Source organism: Diadema antillarum, unplaced genomic scaffold, assembly GCF_040938485.1.
Source record: "Diadema antillarum isolate AM-2024a unplaced genomic scaffold, OU_Dant_1.0 scf00000122, whole genome shotgun sequence".
NCBI lineage: Eukaryota > Metazoa > Echinodermata > Echinoidea > Diadematoida > Diadematidae > Diadema > Diadema antillarum.
Window position 1 is genome coordinate 1,885,608 of NW_027271011.1, and position 22,763 is coordinate 1,908,370.

General features: G+C 38.9%; 1 protein-coding gene across 1 annotated transcript; it reads left to right on the forward strand.

Moving 5' to 3' along the window:
- The first annotated feature begins 86 nt into the window (after positions 1 to 86).
- On the forward strand, positions 87 to 22,240 carry LOC139720137 (1-aminocyclopropane-1-carboxylate synthase-like protein 1). The gene is made up of 12 exons (XM_071631508.1): positions 87 to 203; positions 7,629 to 7,688; positions 8,948 to 9,091; positions 10,481 to 10,547; positions 13,179 to 13,276; positions 14,415 to 14,492; positions 15,290 to 15,390; positions 16,063 to 16,204; positions 18,710 to 18,851; positions 19,798 to 19,940; positions 20,580 to 20,736; positions 22,044 to 22,240. The coding sequence occupies exons 1-12, from the start codon at positions 87 to 89 to the stop codon at positions 22,238 to 22,240; spliced, it is 1,446 nt and encodes a 481-aa protein (XP_071487609.1).
- The last annotated feature ends 523 nt before the right edge of the window (positions 22,241 to 22,763 follow it).

Consider the following 22,763-nt stretch of genomic DNA (forward strand, 5'->3'; position numbering starts at 1 on the left):
CAAGGGAACTCTCAAATACACATGACCGTCGGCGGTTGTGTCTCCTCTCTGCGAACTTTCTGCATATTCAAATGGACAAATCAGCGATGGAGGAAGGGTGTGTGTCTGCCCGCTCCCGTCGCTGGGGAAACTTCAAGATGGAATTGCGCGATATTTTCCTCGACATCGACAAAAATCCTTATCACGAAACTGACAACCCAACGGTAAGGATCGACACTCTACTCACATCATCCTCTGTATCACCCCTAAAAGTAAAAGCAACCTTTAATAAAATATCGACCGTAATTTAAATGACTTTCAACCACAAAAAGTATACTAATCAAGTCTACCCCAATTGTAATTACGACCTTACTATTAATGCAATAACTTTTAACCCTAAATACATCCGTCATGATATAACAGCTTTTGACTCGATGTAAAATGTATCATCGATCATAAATGTGTTAACTACACTGTATTAACTTTAAATGTAATTCTGACCCAAAATATAAGTACACTTAGAAATTTGTCAAGAAGGCAAATTAGATGATGCTTGAAATGAGATCGCTAATAACATAAAAGACCAAAAATATCGACGAAGGATAATTGAGCTACTTCTAGAACTGTAAAGTCATGTCAAATAGTATTTCAAGAAAAAAATCGATACCATGGATATCAAATTTTGATACAAGGTCTCTTTATTTGATTTTGTCCCAGTGAAAAAATCAAGCAAACGTGGTCAATGACTTGAAAGAGAATTTCAATTTACTTTTACGTTCTGAATTTGACAGTACTTTATTGACTCGAATGGCATTGAGATACTAGTAGCCTGTTATCAAGGAGGTGTTTTTAATATAATGATTCATCTAATTCCGTTTAAATATAGACCAATAGGCTATCCGTCTAGACAGATCACATTGTCCCGCAGTTTATTCACAATGCGTTCACATAGTGAAGATGTTTTCACTGGTAGGTGGATCTTCACGGAGATTTGACATCTGAGATAGCAGGCATGATGTTTTGCTTCACACTGCAGGTGGACTGATGATTTACGTGTTCACAGTGTTTAAACGCTCGAATTTAACAGTGTGCAGAGACTTTCACAACGTGTTCACACGTACTGCGTTTCACATTGCGTTTCACACTACGGAACACTGCGTTCTTTTAAGCAGGGCTGTAGTACACGAAATAGCATCATAAATTTTGACTTTTGATCTTTATTTGAATAGCCATAGGAGCATCAAATAAGAGAGATAGTATATCCGTTTTAGTAATAATTCATTTGACATTTTATTAATAATGTGTGAGAAATATTGGGGGGGGGGGGGTGGGCCTGTGTTTACCAGTTACAGTTCGTTATTCCGGTGGTTACACGAATATTAAGCAATAACTTTTTTATTTCTTTATTCTTTTTAAGGTTCTTTGATCCAAAAATTAAATAAAGTTCCTATTGCCGAATGTTCGGAATCACGCATTTCTTTTCATTTTAGATCAACGAACCTTACACCTTTCGGATTTACGAACCTTGGGACTGCCGAACGTTTTTTTGTTTTGTTGGGTTTTTTTTCAAATGAACCGTCAGTATAACAAACCTTATTCTATTTTCGGAATTACCGAATTTCGGAATAATGAACCTACTAGGAATAATTCCAGAAATGTCCAAATTTATGAACTCATGTTTGAGTCGTGACAGTTTGGTTGATAAGGTTAATTAGTATCATTTTCATTACAAGATCTAAGAAAGCTGTGAGTATCACAAAGAACAACCATGATCAATCTAACCTACCATATACTCCTAATGTCCTAAATCCTATATCTATGTCTACCAGCTATTCCTAGTTGCTAGACTGTTGTATCACGATTTTATATACGGGCAAAAAGTTGTAATGCTTTACAATATGGTTGCTAAACTAGGTCACAGTATATAGGCTCAATTGAAAAAAAAAAAAAACCAAAGTGTTCATAACACAAGTTGGAAGTTTGAATAACGTAACAATAAAGTCTACAATTTCTGACAAGTTTATGATTATGACCAGAAAGTTTACTTTTTCAGACGTGAACGGCCAGTTGTGACCTTGCTTTCATTTTCTTTCACGATACTGCACACCCACACAAACACACGAGAACATAAGCACACAACACCCATACACCCCCCCAACACACACACATTTGCATGTAAAACTCTCCGAACAAGGACATCACGAATCTTCAGTATATTGCAGTAGAATTACTGTTAATTGCATATCTGGACTTCAGATTATCTATAAAAACAAAAAGCAAAAAAAAAAAAAAATGTGTCAATGTGTATGATACGTTTCTAAGGTGATTCGTTGCCTTTTACCGTAATACAGAAAGAATAAAAATGAAAAAGAAATGAAAATATTGATTGTTATGACGGATGAGCACTTTCCAACACTTTGTATATTATGATATTCATATCGAAAGTCTCTGGCAATAGTAAAAATATAGGTCAAACCATATGCAGGGTACCAGTGAGACTAACTAGTACCAAATGCGGTTGACTGATGAAAACGAATGAAGTATTTTTCAGACATCTCAATGGCATGAAGAAGAGAATAAAAATGTATTTGCTCCTTGGAGTGTGTGTCTTTGTACCTCCCACTCAGGTCATCCACCTTAGACGTTAGTTGATTGTGACATAAAGCAAAACCGTCCCTCCCCATTGTCACCATTAACGTTTCACATAAGGCGGGACTTCTCTTTTCTTTTCTCTCTTTTTTCCCTACAAATGAATATATATTGGATTAACAGGAAACGCTGAGAATATGAATCATCGGTTTGCTTTGTTTACTTTGTTTACATTGTAGATGAAATGTATATAGGTCGAACGAGGTACGGGTAACCATGCAGTGAGACTGCCCAATGCCGAGTGCACGGTTGACTGCACGAATTAAGTGTTTTTCACAAGTCCCAAAGGCATGACGAAGAGAATATAGAAAATATGTATTCGTCTGCTTTACGAATCAGATTGAATCATGCTTGAGTAAAATTCGGGAATGATATTCGCAAAATGGTCTGAAATTGAATCTTGAGAAAACTGAAGTTTTACGTGTGAGATCTCACAACAAATCCTCAACAAAGTTTTGCATGTGAAATCTCACAACAAATCCTCAACAACTTTGTCCTTAAATGTTTATGATATCCCTGTTCCGGCAATTCCTAAGACACGTGAGCTTGGCGTCATCCAAGATGATCTTTTATCCAAATCATCTCCATTATTGAGTTTTGTTTTATCTTTGGGAATTATTTACTATTTTCCGCTTCATCTTTCTCATTGATTCCCAAGCTATCACGCATCATGCTGCCCCAAGCTTTCCTGCTTCTATGCACAAAAGTCGAACATCATAATGATATTGATCAATACGTACTTTACCTAAAGACCAAGTGGATGTGATAGTCAACAGAGAGTCTTTGATATGGTTTTGATATCTTTTACCGGGGTCTTTTGCATGGCGGGCTAAGTGGCTATCGTAAACGTTTCGTCACTCACTTTCCGAGTGGTTTCAGCGCTGCCTGAAACGGAGTTGTACATTCGTGACTCTATTCGATCCAAAATCGGAATGTTACAGTATGCATATATCTTCTAAGTAACGTTAGGCTTCCTATACTCAGGAACTGGCACCCGGGCGTCCATATTATGTTATACGGCCAACGTGGAATTTGAAGAGGGATGAGATCTATTCCTCTGCCTATTAGGCCTACCACTGTAAAAGTAAACATTTCCGAGAAAGTTGTGCAGCACGGTATTCGCTAGTGCTGCAGCACAAGTCCGTATAATCAAGGAGGTTTTATACGTGGAGTTCCACCTGGCTGTAATTATTCAAACAGTTGTCAGATTTCTATTGATGTACAAAAGAATTCCACAGGTGCACTAAATGTGCCTTTGATGATCGATGTTTGGCGCCGCCGTCTTGCTGAGCAATCTGAAGATTCATTTTGAACGTTATCATAATGTTTGCCATATTTTGCTTATAAATGAAATGAAATTTCACGTAATGATAAAGCATGTAAAACAAAAGTCAATTCCTTCCAGAAATTTGCGCAAGAGTGTAAATCAGAGCTGTATCATGTGAAAATGTTTAAAACTGTACCATCCTGGAAAGCTGGTTTTATCACTTTTCCGCTTAATTTCCACAAATGAAACTAATATGGAACTATCTTCAAGTATAATTCTTTACAGATAGATATATCAGATTAGTGCCCGGGTATGCCCAGTCGAGTAATTTTCATCCTTATTTCAGCATTTTTTGCTCAATTTTTATTCGCGGATCCTCATGTCTGTACCGCCTATGTATACCTTTTATAAGAAGGGACAGCGAAAAGGAATCACCATCACAAAGACATATCTTCCTTTGAAAGTGGCTGGTGATTATGCAATGAGACACGAGTCAATTGTCTTCGTATCTGCGTGGCAGATCCTGTTTGGCACATGCTTCAATAATGTTTTTGAGGGGCGGCTTCGAACATGAGATCAAAGGGAACACTGTTGCTATTCCATCTCTTGAACCTCCTTCGTATAATATGATAAGCCTATAATAACTGCACAGACGTAATCTGGGAAAATTCTATCGGCATATTTCACAGTATTGTAATGCCCATTGCTGTCAACTGCTCAAATTATACGTCTTCTACATATAGATGTCCTCTAAAAGCTGAAATCAAATATTCTCTCCCTCTGTCATTTCTACATGTTTATTACTGTAATGCGTTTCAAGGCAAAATTGTGGCCAAGGACGATTAACGTTTCACGGGTTCCCTGCTCCGAAATCGGTGGTTACAATAATTGGCCTACAGCAATCCCTATTATGATGATGCTCGTATTCCACAGGTTCATTAATCTGAAAATGAAAAAACACCCGCTTAACATCACCTCTTCTTTAAAAAAAAAAAAAAAAAAAAAAAAAAAAAAAAAAAAAAAAAAAAACTCCAGCTACTCAGCATATAGACATCCATGGGGCCAAATGTAAATTACAGACCGCTTCAAATCTATACTTCTATAAGTACGATTCGCGTATTCATTGATAGGGTTAGATAGATTGTGAGCAAACTGCATCTGAAACGACCGGGCCGATTGCATTGTGATTGCATAATCATAGGCGCCGGAAGTGGGGGGGGGGGGCAGGGGGGGCGGCCGCCCCCCCAATCCAAAAAGTGGGGGGGCAAAACGCATTTTTGCCCCCCCAAAAAGCCCCCCCCCCAAAAAAAAAATAAATAAATAAATAAATAAATAAGATAAAATAATAATAATAATAAAAATAAATGAATAAACAAAGAAAATAAAATAAATATGTATATATATGAATAAAAGGAAAAAAATATGGCTACAAACGGCAGCTTTTGGACTGTAAAATGTCAAAATTTTCAAGCTCGCTCGCTTCGCTCGCTCGCATCCACCAGTTGAGCCCGGTGCGCCTCCCCCTTAATTTCTAAAGCGAAAAACATAGCTACGACGGCAGTTGTTGGACTCTAGAATGTCAAAATTTTCAAGCTCGCTCGCATTGAATCGTTATGCCATTCTCCTAATGTTGCTGACAGTAATTGCCAGTAGTTGCGCCCGATGCCCCCACCCCTTAATTTCCAAAGCGAAAGATAAAATATAGCTACAAACGGGAGTTCTGGGACTGTAAAATGTCAAAATTTTCAAGCTCGCTCGCATTGAATCGTTATGCCACTCTCCTAACGTTGCTGACAGTAATTGCCAGCAGTTGCGCCCGATGCCCCCTTAATTTCCAAAGCGAAAGGTATAGTTACAAACGGGAGTTTTTGGACTGTAAAATGTCAAAATTTTCAAGCTCGCTCGCATTGAATCGTTATGCCACTCTCCTAACGTTACTGCCAGTAATTGCCAGCAGTTGCGCCCGATGCCCCCCCCCTTAATTTCCAAAGCGAAAGATATAGCTACAAACGGGAGTTTTTGGACTGTAAAATGTCAAAATTCTCAAGCTCGCTCGCTTTGCTCGCTCGCATTGAATCGTTATGCCATTCTCCTAATGTTGCTGCCAGTAATTGCCAGCAGTTGCGCCCGATGCGCCGCCCCATTAATTTCCAAAGTGAAAGATATACTGTAGCTACAAACCCCTTTTTGGGACTGTAGAATGTCAAGATTTTCAAGCTTGCTCGCTTCGCTCGCTCGCATTGAATCGTTATGATATTCTCCTAATGTTGCTGCCAATAATTGCCAGCAGTTGCGCCCGATGCGCTCCCATTTATTTCCAAAACGAAATATATAGCTACAAAACTCCAGTTTTGGAACTGCATAATATCAAAATTTTCAAGCTCGCTCGCTTCGCTCGCTCGCATTTTATTGTTTATTCTTTATGCCATTCACCTTATGTTGCTGACAGTATATAATTTGTCGATCGTTTCACACCGTCATTCCATAATCCATGTAAGGAAAACTTACAATGTTCCTCAATGACTGCGTTGTTGAATGTATCACATTCCGTAATGTATTGTAGTCCCATTATAGCTCACGCACACACGCACAAGCATACAGACCGTCAAAATTACTTTATGGTTCCCCCATGTTTCGACCCACCGTACGCCACTTTATATATATATATATATATATATATATATATATATATATATATATATATAATAGATGTGTGTGCGTGTGCGTGTGTGTGTGTGTGCATGTGTATATTGTGTAACATATTATGCATGGTCTAATCTTGAGCCCCCTCCAATGTTTGCCCCCCCCCCCCCCCCCCCCCAATCCAAAACTGCTTCCGGCGCGCCTGATTGCATTGCACAATGTCATAAACCTCTCCCTATATGTATGTGAAGGCCTGCCCTCTTTTTGGCATGCACATATCGTATATAGGCCTACGCGTATGCCAAAAATATAGAAATGCCAAAAAGAGGGCAAATTGGGTTCTCCTAAGGACCGTTTGTTGATATAGGGCATTTTTGGGAACTGTATGCAAACCATTGAATTTATATCCCTAATTTCGACCAATCAGAATCGAGGACTGATTAAGAGGTTTACAATGAGAGTTATCAATCGATCTGCGGTGCATGGTTCTCTGTACTTGAAGCAAAATATGTGAAGTTTGCACGTCGTCACTTGCAAGTTTCACGCAGAGATTCAAATGCACTGTTGTTGTTTTTTATGTTTATAGCAATTGATTTGATCTGCAAGAAGGTACAATAGGGAATACATGATGCCAGGGTCTGTGATATTAAATTTTGTGTGCATAAACAAAATAAATGTCAATATATTCTGACAGTCCCAATTCAAATTTATGATATGGCTTATTATTATGTATTTCAATGTCAACTGTATAGAATATTTAGTTGGAGAGATATCGTAGTAACTTTGCTAAAAACATGGTCATTTAAGGTGCACATAGGATGCCATGTTCAATGATGTAATGAGAATGACCAATAACTCGGTGACACAAAAGTAACCTGAGGCATGCTTCATGAAGATAGTCGCAATCATTGTAAATACAGTGTGCCGGCTATTTATCAGTATATACTGCGCAGGTGAAAGTGCTGACAGCAGTGCATTTTGTTTTATATTTCTATTCTTGGGCCTTTTACTGCATATTGCAATTTGCAATAATTCTAAAACTTTTGATGAAATTTTTGTGTGGTTTCTTTATTAATCCCATTCCTGACAGGGAATTATCAACATGTCAACAGCTCACAACGACGCAATCTCAGAAGTGGTTGTCGAAAAGGTACAGTTGGTAGGCCCTATCTATATGTTCATGTAGTAAAGTCTTTTAAATTGAGAACTAAATGAGTTACACCCACGAGTCATACGCCCACGAGTTTGACACCAAGCAAACAGGTCCACGAGCCACGACACTGCGGTCATTATGGCGTGTCCAGTGGCTAGCTCGTGGACTATATAGCTCGTGGACCTATCCAACTTGATATCGAGATTGTGGACTTTGTTCACAGTAGCCGTGTCTAGCTCATGGGCTGCATGTCTCGTGGGCAGTAGCTCGTTAGCTGCATGACTCGTTTATAGGTTGTATGACCAATGACTCTTGGGCTTGTTGGGTGTACGTGACACACACCAAGTTTGTGCTAGGAGATAGTCTTTTGCTATAAGTAGTGTCAGGTCAGTTTATAACGGATCCTGGGTGCCCCAACACCTCTGAGCCCCAGGGAGGGGGTGGGGCAAAATGAGGCAAAATCTTGCCATGTTTGTCACGCTCTTCTTGAAAACCAATGGATGACGGATTTTCTTCAAACTTGCACGTACCGGAAGCTCCGAAATTAAAGAATTCGTAAAACCTTCAACCAGAAGGGATTTATCATAACAAGTGCTAGAGTAAGCACATTGGTGACTATTGTTTTAAGCTTGTTCCAGTTATAGTTTATTGAATAAAATAATGATGTCTCCTTATATTTTAGGTTTTATTGCATTTTTTTTTATATTGTAGGATGACAGTTTTGTGATACAACTGACCTACACATATGCATCAAAGTGATGTCTGAAACATTTTTGAATCGCTGCTGTCGCAGTGCCACAACAGTAGGCCTAGGTACTTTTTAAAGCCGTCTTTTCTGAAACAAGAAATACCCATAGTATTATTATGCAGTGTATGATAAATGTAATCTCACGTTTGTTTATGGTTGATTCAGGGATCGCCCCCTTGGGGGCCGCGACCAAAAGGGAGGGGACAAGATTTCACATTTTGATCTTCTCACCTTTACAGAAGACGCGTGGTCAAGTTTTTCTACAAACCTGACAGCTATTACTGCCAGTTTGATATAATGTGCCAATGGACATCATGCCCATCTGAAGATCCCCTGATGCTACCCAAGTTTGCCTCGTCCTTCATGGATGAGAAAAGAAGAATTTTTATACGTTTTAATGCATAATAAACGAGACACACAGGCGCGGCTGCAAGAATGCGTGGAAGACGCACCTCCGTCTCGGTGTGTATAAAAGCGTTAACTTGATTTTTCTTGCCATTCTTTGAAGCTGAACCAGTCATCCCTAAAGCAGTGGGACGCCTCCATGCTACCATACACCCCTGGAAGGCTAGGAATACCCCGGCTACGGAGTGCCATTGCAGAGTTCTTAACCCAAGAGCTTGCCACCCCCGAACCGTTAGACCCTGACAAGGTAATGAACTGTTTATGGAAGGTAACAAAAGTATGTATTAAATATGTTTTTATGTCTCTGCCATGAAGTGTCGCAAGAAGCATTAATCTATATACAATAAAGTCCTATCAAAGAACTTGCTTGCAATGAGAAGCCGCTTTTATCTAGGTGAATTCGGCATTCAGCAATAACATCATCAGACGTTGTGTGTTTGCTAATGCATCAAAGCATGTCGTTTGTTGTATGCACATGAGCCGGCATTCAAGTTGTCTTATTTCATCTTTAACAAATTGAGGATACAACGAAATGTTTGGATATACTAATAATGTCACGAAATCAGTACAAATATATAATGAACATAATAACAGGCAGTAAAGACACAGGTTATTGTTAACAGGGATACAAATAAATGCTACATCCTTATGCAAATGCGAAATCGGTTGCCAAATTAATCATTTTGAACGAGGAAAAACGATTTTGAATGATAGGATATCAATGCATGAGCAAATTTTGCGAATTAAATGAATGCTTTTGATATGAACATGAATGACAACACAATGAAATTGAAATTAAATTGCGCATAGAGAATTAATGACATTTTACTATTATCATTCGGTAATAAATTCCTGCTGATAGGTGAACGCATCACTCTACTCTTTACCCCTTGCTTGCAAATTGTTTTTCACTTTCTGTCTAAGCATCACATTATCATATAGGCCTACTGAATCCACTTTCATGTCGGTATTTACCTATTCTTTAGCACTCTGTTAAGAGAATTCTTTTATATTTTTTTTCTTTTAAAGGGGCTGTACAGTACTGGTTGAGGTGGGGATTCATGTTTTTTACATTCCTAAGTGAGATAATGAGAAACCTCTTATGAAATATGAAAGAGCATGTAATTTTAAGAAGGATTCAACGTTTATTTGAATGAAAATTGGCTTTCAAATGGCTGAGATATCCAAAAAAAGTGATAATAATAAAAGACTACAGGCCACAACTTTATTAGGATCTCTTTGTTTCACCTTGTTTTTGGATATCGCGGCCACTTCAAAACCGATTTTCATCAAATAAACTTTTGATACCCCTTAGAATTGCCTGCTCTTTGACATCTCATAGAGTGGTTTCTGAATATCTCGCAAAACGTTAAAAGCTAAATCCTCACCTCGACCAGAACTGTACACACCCTTTAATTTGTGATGATGTCCACAGTACTTTCTTTGATTTTTTTTTTCATTTGCTGCTTATTTATGCTCTTGATCTCATGTTGCCATAACAGTAATGAAGTGAAATGGGTGATATTCTAGAAACCTGCGACTCTAAAAAAAAGTTGGAAATATAGCTCAACATACTTGTGATTAAATTTTGATTCTCTCTCTCTCTCTCTCTCTCTCTCTCTCTCTCTTATTTCAGTTCTGCATCGCAAACGGAGTGACATCGCTCAATTGTATGATGGGCTACGTGCTGTGTAACGACGGAGGTATAATCTTATTATAATTCAGCGAGAAGGCATTTTTCTAACGTACGCCTTTGAATTACCATTTCTTTTTTTTATACCAGCATCAGGTAGCAAAATCGTGACCAATCGGCCAAATGCCTAACTGAAGAAGGTTATCATTGTGTATGCGTTACACACTTTACAGCTAATGAACAAATCCAGCCATAAAATTTCATCGCTCGTACTGAATACCTGAACTGTTTACTGATTTAAAGGAGAATAAAACCCCAAAATACATGTTGATTGAGTGAATGGAGCAATATTTTGTAGAATACATCAATGAAAATTGGGGGGAAATCGGACAATCCTTTTCAAAATTTATGGATTTTTGAAGTTTTGCTGATTAGCCAGCTGGATCAGAAGACTACTACGGATCATGACATTACACATGCACTACTACATAAAGAAAATAGAAAGAAAATTATCACCTTTTCACTTTTCTAGCATAATGAAAGATCACTAGACTTACCTCTTTCTGAAATCAGGGGGAATGATACGTCGTTAACAAGTCCCGGGAATGTGTACTTTTCATAATATTACGAAATGACATTTTCTTTGTGGAATTTTCTTTATACTCTCTTTGTAACCGTGATACTATATAATGTACTTGACTTGATGTGACTTGAACGGATTGTCCGATTTGCCTCAAACGTTCATTGATGGCTATTGTGTTCTGCTAATATTGCTACATTACCACTTAATCCACATGTTGTATATTTCGGGTTCCTCACCTCACCTCACCTGCCCCATGGCGGTTGCCGTTGGGGCGCTATACAGATGACCTAGCAACCAGTCCTTTCCATCCTTCCCTGTCCTTCGCATGTGTGACCGCTTCGCTCAGCTTCAGTCCTGTCCATTCTGTGATGTTGTCTTCCCATCTCTTCTTCTGTCTTCCTCTCTTCCTTCCTCCTCTGACTGTTCCCTGGAGCACTGTCTTGACAAGCCCATCTCTTCTTGTTACGTGGCCGAACCATTTTAGTTTGCGTCTCTTGATAGTGGTGAGAAGATCTTCATAAGGACCAATGGCTTGCCTTATTCTGTTTTTGACTTCCTCATTGGTTATGTGATCTTTGTAAGAGATGCCAAGCAGTCTTCTGGTTAATGCCAGAAGACTGGTTAATACCAGAAGACTGGTAATTTAATTTCGGGTTAATACCCCCTTTAATCACTCAGTAAAAGAGGTTTGCGGGATAGCCTTTCTCCCAGGCATGAATAATCAGCGTAATTACAGCTCTTAACATGCCCTTGACCTGACGCGCTTGGTTTCAGATCTTTCCTCAAGGCTGACGGTGCGGGGTCTTTTATAAAGGCTAGAGTTAGAACAGAGCAGATTGTGTCAATATTTGCTTCCTCATGAGCACTGAAGTGTTTCTCGTTTAATGCGCCCAAAGGAACAAACGATATTGTATTTAATCAAAAGGAATTCCATCCTGATGATATAAAGTTGCTTCAAATTGCCAACTCTGTGTAATCTAGGTGTTGAGCAGACCCTATTTGTTTTATACACGAAATACCACTAATTTTAAAGGAAAAGAAAGTTCATATATGAGGATTGAGTGAATACAGCGATAGTAGTAGAAAACACATCAAATTTTAAGAGAGTACTCATTCCTTCGACTTGTTATTGAAGGTAGGTTGGGGTAATATTATTCTTCATGCTTTTGTATAATAAGAGGTAAGTCAAGTGCTCGTTTATTATGGTAGAAAAGTGAAAGTATATTGATTTCAGTGTATATCTTTATATTCTTCTTCATTATTATGTGACATCACAAACTGTTGTAGTCTTACCATCCAGCGATGGCTCCACCAGAACTTTAAAAGTTCTTAACTTTTGAAGGAATAATTGTCCAATTTTTCGAAAATCACAAATAAGTCCCTAGGGCTATTAAGTAGATATTCGTTAATCCGAACATTAATTTTGACTTTATTCCGAAGGTTCATTAATCCGAAATTGAAATAAATGATGTTAGAAATTCTGAAGGGTCGTTATCTGAGAATGCCGTATATAAGGTTCGCTATTCCGAAGTTTTGTTAAACCCAAAATAAAAAGGAGGTGCTTATAGGGAAACTTCGGAAATACGAACCCTATTTGTTTTCAGATTAAAAACGAACTTCGGAATAACATTTTTTTTTTCCATTTTTAGATTAAGGAACTTTGGGAATAACGCCACATGCTGTCTGATTAACAATCTCTTTTTTGTACATGCATGGGATTATTTGTACGTTTTGGAATATGACGAACATTCGGAATAACAAAGCTTATTTCATTTAGGGATTAACGAACCTTTGGAATAACGAGTACTATCCGAAAATTGTAGATGTTGGACGAGTAGTCATTGCGCTGTGGACCGAGGGGATTTTCTTTCGAGAACGCTACAAAGAGCCGTGTATATAGGAAATTTGTGCTCGTTTGAAATGACAAATTTGTTCCTATAGATACGATAATGAATGAATTGACAAAGGCAGATAATGTGGCTGATGGCATGGAAGGTGGAGAACTATCAAGATGGAATTATCTTTTTTTTTTACTAACAAGACGAAGAAATATTGCCACGAAAGAGAATGAAGAAACATGTATTGTCATTCTCTGCCAATTGTTTCCTATCATCCCAGATACGATTCTGACCCCAAGCCCACTTTATGGAGCGATTCCTCGAGATTTTCTCTTCATACCCAATGTGAAGACATATCCAGTGCCTCTCAACAGTAAGGTGTGTGTGCAGTCAAACCTGCCTTAGCGGCCATCTGTCTTAATAGCAACCACCTGTCGTATACTGCCACTAATAACGCCCCAATCACCACCATCACGGCAGAAAAAGTCACGTTGAATATCCTGTCTCTAGCGGGCTCCTGTCTCTAACGGCCATTTTTTCCTCCCTTGAGTAGTCGCTATAGACAGATTTGACTGACATAGTCCCTATAGTGTTGGTCTTATTTGGTAAACTTATCTGATCTATTTACAGATATCAATTTCTTGCAAGAGTATTGCATGCATTTGAATATTTGTATATGTTTTCTGGTGCATTCTCTTGTTATCATAATATGGGAAGGGGTGAGCTGTGTCATTTATGTAGTACAAGTGTGCAGCATACAAAGTTTCACTCACTAGAAAATGTATCAGATCTTATCAAGGGGACCCACTGAAGATATGGATTTCGAACTGGCTGTAAATTGTTTAAGCAAACTGATTAAAAGGATACTAGAAGAGTTTAGCAGTTGAAAGAGTCATTGCAGAGACAGTAATTGAAGAGCTTGCTTCCAAAAGGCCATTAATCCATTGAAAATGATAGATTTAGCACCTTTTGGAAACAAGCTCTTCAATCATTGACTTAATTGATAAAAATATATCTTATCTCTTCATTAGATTAGAAGTCTCTTATTTCAATTTCATAGAGATGCCAATTGATACTTTTTTCGTCCCGGTTTGCCAGTATATGGTGTTCTTTGAGAAATGATTCTGCATATTTTGTGGAATATAGATATTTTTTCCCCACATTACCTTACTGCATTACGTTTTTTGTTTTGTTTTTGTTTTTGCAGAAAATAAATACAATAAATACACCTTTTTAGCCCTTACAATACCGCGGTGTGCCCAAGGTTAGCACCGCTGTGAGTACTTTTTTATGACGTGATATTTTAGGATAATAGCTATGTTCCTGTATTCAGCCAGAATTGAAAGGCATAGAATCTACAAATCCTTTACACATCTTTAACCTCTCCAGATGGCAGCATAAAGTTACAAGAGTTTTGTTCAGTGCCAGAGTGTCTTTTGTCTGTATGCACGATTTGTAATCTCTCTTCTTCTTTTTTTATTTTTCTTAATGATTATGATTGTGTTCCCTTCAACAGCCTGGAGTGAGCGGCACTGAACCGTTTGAGCTGACGGTAGAATTGTTGGAAGATGCTTTGAAAAGGGCCAAGGTAGAGGTATGTAAATAATTTAGAAATCCTTCATGGATGTATATCTGGTTGACTACACATTTCAAGCTTGATTCCAATCTGCCAATGGAGTGACGACATAGTCAGCACACTGGTGTGTGACATACCATGTACACTGATTCTTTGACCCACAAACAAGTGTGTAATATCCCTTGTAAAAGATGTTCGAGTTAATATGTCAAATGCCGTCTGGCAACACACGTTAGCTGATGTCAGATCGACCAACTCATATGTTTGTTTTTTCTTTTCTTTTTGTAAATAGCGAAAAAAACAACACAACATATTTTCACGGAAAAATAATTGAGCAAGCTTACCATATAGAAACCATGTGCATTTTTCCCAAATAGAGGAGATGCTTTATAATATACTCTTTGTCTTGAACATGATTATGTTCTTAACTATGTCGAGGTTTTTTGTTTGTCTGTGTGTTTGTTTTCATATCCAACATGCATTTACCAGCCCTCCCCCACAGAACCCTTGCCAGCAATAAACTACCTATAATGTGTGGAGGTACTTTATTGTCATTGTTTGGGCGTGCACAATCCGGAGATTCAAAACTAAGAGCTTTAATTGCTGTCGAGGGATTCTCTTGTTTTCTCATGAAGCGAAGCAAATAGAATATAAATATGTATATATATATATATATATATATATATATATATATATATATTTGTGTTGCAGTGATTGCAATCTGAAATGGTAATAATGATGATAATGATAACAACTCCCGTGTGTAAATGTGGCTATGGTCTACTTTCCCCCCTCCCCTTTCCTGTTTTCTGAAGGGTCACAGAGTTAAGGTTCTGCTTCTCACTAATCCATACAATCCACTGGAGACTGTCTTCCCACGAGAACAGGTTCTATTGTGCCTTCAGTTCTGCAAGAGGTACGATTACATTGAGCGTTACTTTAATAGGGGTACATTTTGTGACACATGTTTGAATTCCTCCATAAGACTCACTTGCTAATTAACAACACGACGATTGCAGTATTTTCCCGATAATTTGGGATATAAATATGTCATTATATGATATGCAAATATCAAACATCCAAAATTCATCTATATATATATATATATATATATATATATATATATATATATATAGTGAGAGCATAATTACAACTGACGTACATTACAATGCAGATAACAAAACACTCACACACGTGGGTGTATGAGCACACACAAACACACGCATACACACTAGAGATAATACTTATTTTCCACCTTCCACTTAAAAACCCTGTGATGGATTTCACTCACCTTGGCAGATATAGCAATCCTATATCGGTGATAGAGACTCAATCTGTTCAAATGGGCACCATGATTGGAGGGGGGGGGGTACTCATATAGTATATCTTTGCAAGTCAAATTTCAGACTCTGGAGTTATGGATATGTCGGAGTTTTCTACTGGTTATTATGCACAAACATGTACATGGTGATACATAGAAACAACTTGAATTTGTCGTAACCAGTTTCTTTTTTGAAGTGCCTGCTGGGAATATAGTGTGCAGGGCAACAAGTCATAATCTTTCTTCCAACCGTAATCTTTTCCCCAGGCACAACCTGCATTGTGTCGTCGATGAGGTGTACGTGTGTAGTATCTACGACCCAGACACGCCTCACTCCAGCCTCTGGGGGTTTCACCCCGACCAGCTCCCTGATAAGAGCAAGACTCACGTCATGTGGGGCTTCAGTAAGGTCAGTTTAGAATTATTTGACATACCAAGTTATAAGGTCAGAATCAACATGTGTGTATTAAAATATAAATATCTTGAAGTGAGAGAAAGATTAGATGGAACTCATCAAATTCATGAGATCTGCGCAAGTTCAGAAAAAAGAAAGAAAGCAAGATTGCCGATCTGAGAAAGAACAGAAACTTTAATCCCCTAAAATGTGAGACTACTTTAGGAATTCAGTTATAGATTAAGTAATCAAGAAGCATTAGAAACTTGAAATAAACATGAACAAAGGGCTCAATGACTATCATAGTGATTATGAAACACAGCTCAGGGAATAAACATGATAAATGATAAGATGTACATGATCAAATATTATATGCACAGCGCCAAGCCGATTGTAATCTCTCAATCACCTGGTGATAACAAGAAGCATCTTTCCACATAGAAGTACCTGCAAAGCAACGTGGAGATCACCAGACCATGTGACTGAACATCACATCACATCAAATTGACCACGTCTGCATCAGCCATAACAGGGGCGGATCCAGGAATTCCGTTAAGGGGAGGCGCCTTTGCTAAACGGGGCGCACGCAACCACCCCCCACCCCTCATTTTTTTTTCTTCTTATATTTCTCTTTTTAAAGGGATACTACAGTATTGGTGGAGATGAGAATTGGGCTTTTAACTTTTTGCGAAATACCAAGAAAACACTTATGATATAGTACAGAGCATCCATTTTAAGAGGAATTCAAAGTTTATTTGATGAAAATCGGGTTTGGAATGACTGAAACATCAAAAAACAAAGTAAAACAAAGCGATCGTAATAAAGTGTGGGTCCCACACTTTATTAGAATCGCTCTTTTTTTGATATCTCAGCCATTTCAAAACCAATTTTCATCAAATAAACGTTGAATTCCTCATAGAATTACATGCTCTTTCATATTTCATAAGAGGTTTCTCATTATCTCACAAAAAAATTAGAAACCTGAAACTAGGTCTCAACCAAAACTGTACGATCCCTTTAACCAAAAATAAGAGGGGTGCGCGCCCGCGGTGCGCGCCCCCTCTGGATCCGTCGCTGCATAAGTTCGGGAGACGAGCAGATCAGACCACGATCTGATGACTAACGTACAATGAGACTCTGCCTCAAGAAGTTTGCCAATGTGGACAGGGAGACGCTGTGGAATTTACTGAGGCTTATGTGGTACCAGAAAAGTTTGTCACCCTCGATCCGCTGTTCCTATCTAAGGCATGATGTGCACAGTAGCAGACGCCGGCCACGATCGGAGAGCTTCGAGGTCAGGACTGTAGTTTGCAAGGGGTGCTTCTTGTCACTTTTCCACTTCCTGATCATCATGCGGATGGCCACAACAGGCTGGAACAAAATGGATGCAGCGAACATTCTGGACGCAGCTCGAAGATGTCGATTTTGCCAACGACCTTGCTCTCGTCACACACAAACGCCGTCAGATGCAGGACAAGACAACTGACCTACGAGCAGCATCAACAGGTACTGGGCTCAGGATCAACCAGACGAAGACTGAGTTGATATGGATGAATACTGCTGCCCAGACACCAGCCACCAATGATAGGCAGCCTACCAGAGATCAGATCGAGTCTTTCGTCTACTTGGGGATTGTGGTAGATGGGCGAAGGGGCACAAACCATGATGTCGCATCCAAGTCTGGCAAAGACCGATCAGCCGTCACTATGCACAAGAACATCTTGGTCTCAAAGGAAATTTGCCTCAACACCAAGCCCCGCATACTTAACTCCAACATTAAGTCACTATTGCGGTATGGAGCAGAAACATGGAAAACAGCCAAATCAGTATGCACCAGAAGATACAGATATATGTCAATTATTTATGAATCAGGTGACCAGAGAAGATCTGCAATGAAGAGATGTGGCAATGAGCAGAACAGGAGCCAGATGACCAACATATTCAACGGAGGAATTGGGGCTAGATTGGACACACCCTCAGGATACCAGCATCCAGCACCACATACCATTTGCCATAGCAAAAGAGGAAATGAAAGAGGGGTCGGCCTTGAAACAGACAGAGGCTTGAAACAGATGCAGAACTGGAAGAGAGTGATATCATTTGGAAAGAAGTAGAAAGGACGGCCCAGAATAGTGTCTGGTGGAGGATTGTCGTCGATTGCCTTTATTCCAAAACGAAGAAAGAGGCAAAATTAATACCAAAATGATTTTTTTTACTTCTTTCATTTCGTGTAACCATCCCTCTGATTTGAAATGTGTTCAACTGAATTTATCCAAATTGAATGGACTTACTTACTATTTGGTCAGCCCTCTGTAGTGATATACCCCCTGTTGTGTACTTTCAAATAATTCCATATTTCCTTAGATCTTGATATCAGATTTTGTTTGTGTGATTTCTCTGTTCTTTCTTCGTCTGTTTGAATATTTCATATATTTCATATTGTTTATTAGATTTAGAAGGCATTTTGATAGGAATTGTACCCATCTGGACCGATGTTATTGTCGTTGTGTTGCTTGGCAGGATTTTGGAATGTCCGGCACCCCCGTAGGTGCAGTGTACTCGTGGAATCCGACCGTCATCCGTTCTCTAGGATGCATCGTTGATTTCGTGCAGGTGCCCCATTTTATTCAAATGGAAATGGCACAGCTCTTGGAAGACAGAGGTATGTCTAACTTTGCATTCCTGTCTGTTTTCGAACAATAATCTTTGCTTCGACCACTTTAGTCCAGACATAATTTTTGCGTTGAAAATAAGTTTCTTCGCAAAACGAGTAAGTATTTCCATTCTGGTCAACTTGAGGTGTTTGCGATTTAACCTGCTAAAGTAAAGAGAAAAGAATAAAAAAGAATATGGAATAGTTTTAGTCATACCTTCAAGAATATTCCTCATTATGCAACACTTACTGAGGTATCAGTGAAAAGGTTATATTTTGTTCTGTCTGATGGTGGACCTACATAAAATTTTTTAGATGTTCCGTAAAGGGATGGTAAGGTGTTGGCTGAGATGGGGATTAGGATTAGAAACCACTTACATGTAATATTACGAACATACGATTCTAATTCGAACTAAAAGTTTATTTGATGAAAATTGGTTTTGAAATAGCTGAAAATATCCAAAAACAAAGCCAGCCAAGCGGTTCTTTTGAAAGAAAATGCACTTAAAAGATGAAAGGCAAAGCCAAAGAAAACCCATATTTAGTTTAATGTGACATTTTTTAGACTATGACTTACACTTGAACAGTCCAACTTTGAATGTTTGTTTGTTTGTTTGGTTGGTTGGTTAGTTTTTTGTTTTGTTTTTTGCACGATAAAAAGAATTAAGTTTGCAATGTTTCCTCGGTGGAAAAAGGGGTTAAAGTTCACTCCTCGAGGTAACTCTAGCATTCGAGTCTCACATCGTGTCAGTTTGTGTTTGTGTATGTGTGTCTGTGTTTAAGCGTAATCTATTCATATAGGTATAATTCATCTATCTATCTATCTTTCTATTTATGTATATCTGACATGTATACATATAACAGTTATATATATATAATGCGTGTTATGTTTGTGGTAGTATATTTCAGATACCAAATCATCTTTTGATTTTGATTTTTTTTTTTTTTACGACAGAGTGGCTTCAGAATGTTCACTTTGCTACCAGTCGAAGACTGCTTCGTGAGTCATCAGAAATTGTCATGGCAACGCTGGACGAGATTGGAGTGCCTTATGTCAAACCTTCTGCGGGTTTCTTCATATGGGCTAACTTCAGCAAGGTGTGCCGTTTTTAATGTCGTATTTCTCTTTGTTTTTTATTCTTATTAGTAACAAGAGCTTCGAATATTAAATTCATCCAATTCATGAACTTATTTTTCCTTTTTTTCATTAAAAACTTATTTGATATTTCTTATCATGTAAGTTGGCAACTTTGGTCATTTGACATAGCTCTACTTTCCTTGAGTCTCTCAAGAGAAATGCATAGTGAATGCATTTGCTTGCGAAATAACTAATCCCTATTTACGAGGTTTCGTGACGTCAAATGACTCCGTGAAAGATGAGACGCACTATTCAACTCGGCTTCGCCTCATTGAATTATAGAGCGCCTCTATCTTTCACCTCGTGTGAAATATTGTACCATCGCACTTGCGACTATTCACTATTTGTATATTGTAACTTGTTATGAATTTTATCATCCCAATCGTTATAAATCCTGAAACACTCCCCAGTTCAGTATAAGCATTTTTTTTAAATAGATGTTTAAAAGCAAAAGTCGAAAAATCCTCAGGAGGTCTCCTTTAAGGGAAGGTACCGACTGATGTAGGCTGTGGGTTTCACTGTTGTTTTCGCTGATCTATTAAATTTTCCCTTCCCAACCTCTAACTTCTGCACTCAATCTTTTCCCGGCGAGCATACAGTATCTTCTGGAAGATTCCTTAAATGGGGAGAGCGCCCTCAAGTCGTCTTTCCTTCACAATGGTCTCGCTATTCTGTCTGGAGCGGCATTTTACTATGACAACGAGTACGGCTGGTTTCGCATCGTATTCACTGTACCCCGTGGTCAACTCATTGAAGGTGAGTTCCTTTTGCGCAGGCTACTTGACTCTCTTAAGCCCCGTTTTAATGGAGCCTTTCAAACTAGGAGTTACCACAGCAGTGTCCTGGTAATCTTTTTGTTTTCACCCTGCCTATTAAAACGGTTGCTGCTCGAACGTTGTCTCGGTAACTTTTGCTTTTTGCTTTTGCAATCTCCTGCTGTTTTATTGTCCGGGGCGAGGAGCTTTCTTCTTCCGGACACACTATCCTTGCATCGGGTGCGTTCGCATCGGTCTTCAGTGTACACTTTCCTTGAATCGCGTGCGTGCGCATCGTTCTTCCGTGTACACTTTTCTTGAATCGGGTGCGTTCGCGTCGTTCTTCCGGACACACTTTCCTTGAATCGGGTGCGTTAGCATCGTTCTTCTGGGCATACTTTCTTGAATCGGGTACGTTCGCGTCGTACTTCCGGGCACACTTTCTTGAATCGGGTCTATGCGTTCACATCGTTCCTCAGGGCACACTTTCTTTTAAAAGTCGGGAGCGTTCGTGTCGTACTTCCGGGCACACTTTCTTGAATCGGGTGCCTTCGCATCGTTCTTTCGGGCACACTTCATTGAATCGAGCGCGTTCGCGTCATTCTTCCGGAAACACGACGGCGGTACATTGTATGATTTAAATAATCTCTTTTTTTGGGAGGGGGGGGGGAATTGATGACGAACTCATCATCACCTCTGAGAAATTATTTGGCATGTCTCACGTTCTCTTCTTCCTTTTTTGGTCTCTCCATGGTGCATGGAAGTAGGGACGAGACCTTGTGGGGTGTTGATAAGGGTTCAGGAAGATGTTTTTGGTATGTGTCCACTGTGGGTATCAGAATCTCTTAATCTGACTCCTGGAATACACAAATGGACGAACACAACCTTATAACCGTGAGCGATAGAGTGCCTGGACAGCCTATGCACCAAAATCAATGGACTCCTGTTGTGTATTCACTGTTATCATTTTTAGTCTGAAATAATGGTCAATCTCAAATAATCATGTTAGTGGCAGTTTGAAATACTCACTAAAGTTTTGGTAGAATACATGAATAACATTTGAAGTTACAAGGTGTACATTTCTTTAAGCTTGCAAATTAAGGTTCATGTGCTATTCCGGATCCTTAGTCGGCCAACTCTTTCTCAGACATTTGTTAGAGAAGTATTTTCCTGCCGATTAGTTCGTTCATCACCTCCTGCTTCGCAAATCCTTTGTAAGTCTTATAAAGTAATGTCATGTATATGGTCGCACTTTAAAGATGTCTTTCGCGTGTTTCCTGTTATTTTGTTGTTTTGTTGAAATTACAGCAATGAAGAGGCTGAAACAAGCCTTCCCGTCGCAACCTGGGTCCATCAAGGTGGAGCAAAACGCAGGGAAGGGTGTTCCAGGTATTCTCTGTCCATTGATCAACCTCGTGCAGTGCGGCGTCATCAGACACCAGGCAAAGTTAGGGGCCAAGGACGACCAGCCAGAAGAACGCTGTGAATGGGGTGGCCGAGTTTAGGCCAAACGCGAGTTTAACCAAGGAGGTTCAAGAGAATGGAGTCACAACCGTCTTATTTCCTTTTCTAGATGTTCGATGCCGCCGCTCAAAAAAAAAAAAATGTTTGAAGCATTTGCCAAACAAGATCTGCCACGCAGAAAGGAAGACAATTGACTCGTGTCTCATTGCATAATCACCAGCCACTTTCTAAGGAAGATGTCTTTGAGATGGTAATTACTTTTCGCTATCCCTTCTTATAAAAGGTAGGTATAGTACAGACACGAGGATGCGCGAAAAAAAAAATTGCGCAAAAAAAAAAAATGCTGAAATAAAGATGAAAATTACTCGAATGGGCATACCCGGGCACTAATCTGATATATCTATCAATAAAGAATTATACTTGAAGATTATTCCATATTAGTTTTATTTGTAGAAATTAAGCAGAAAAGTGATAAAACCGGCTTTCCAGGATGGTACGGTTTTAAATGTTTTCACATGTTACAACTCTGATTTACACTTTTGCACAAATTTCTGGACGGGACTG

Coding starts and splice junctions, on each gene's coding strand:
- LOC139720137 (XM_071631508.1), top strand. CDS start 87: ATGGAGGAAGGGTGTGTGTCTGCCCGCTCCCGTCGCTGGGGAAACTTC. Junction 13,277..14,414: donor CAGTGCCTCTCAACAGTAAG/GTGTGTGTGCAG, acceptor TCCCTTCAACAG/CCTGGAGTGAGCGGCACTGA. Junction 18,852..19,797: donor ACAGCTCTTGGAAGACAGAG/GTATGTCTAACT, acceptor TTTTTACGACAG/AGTGGCTTCAGAATGTTCAC.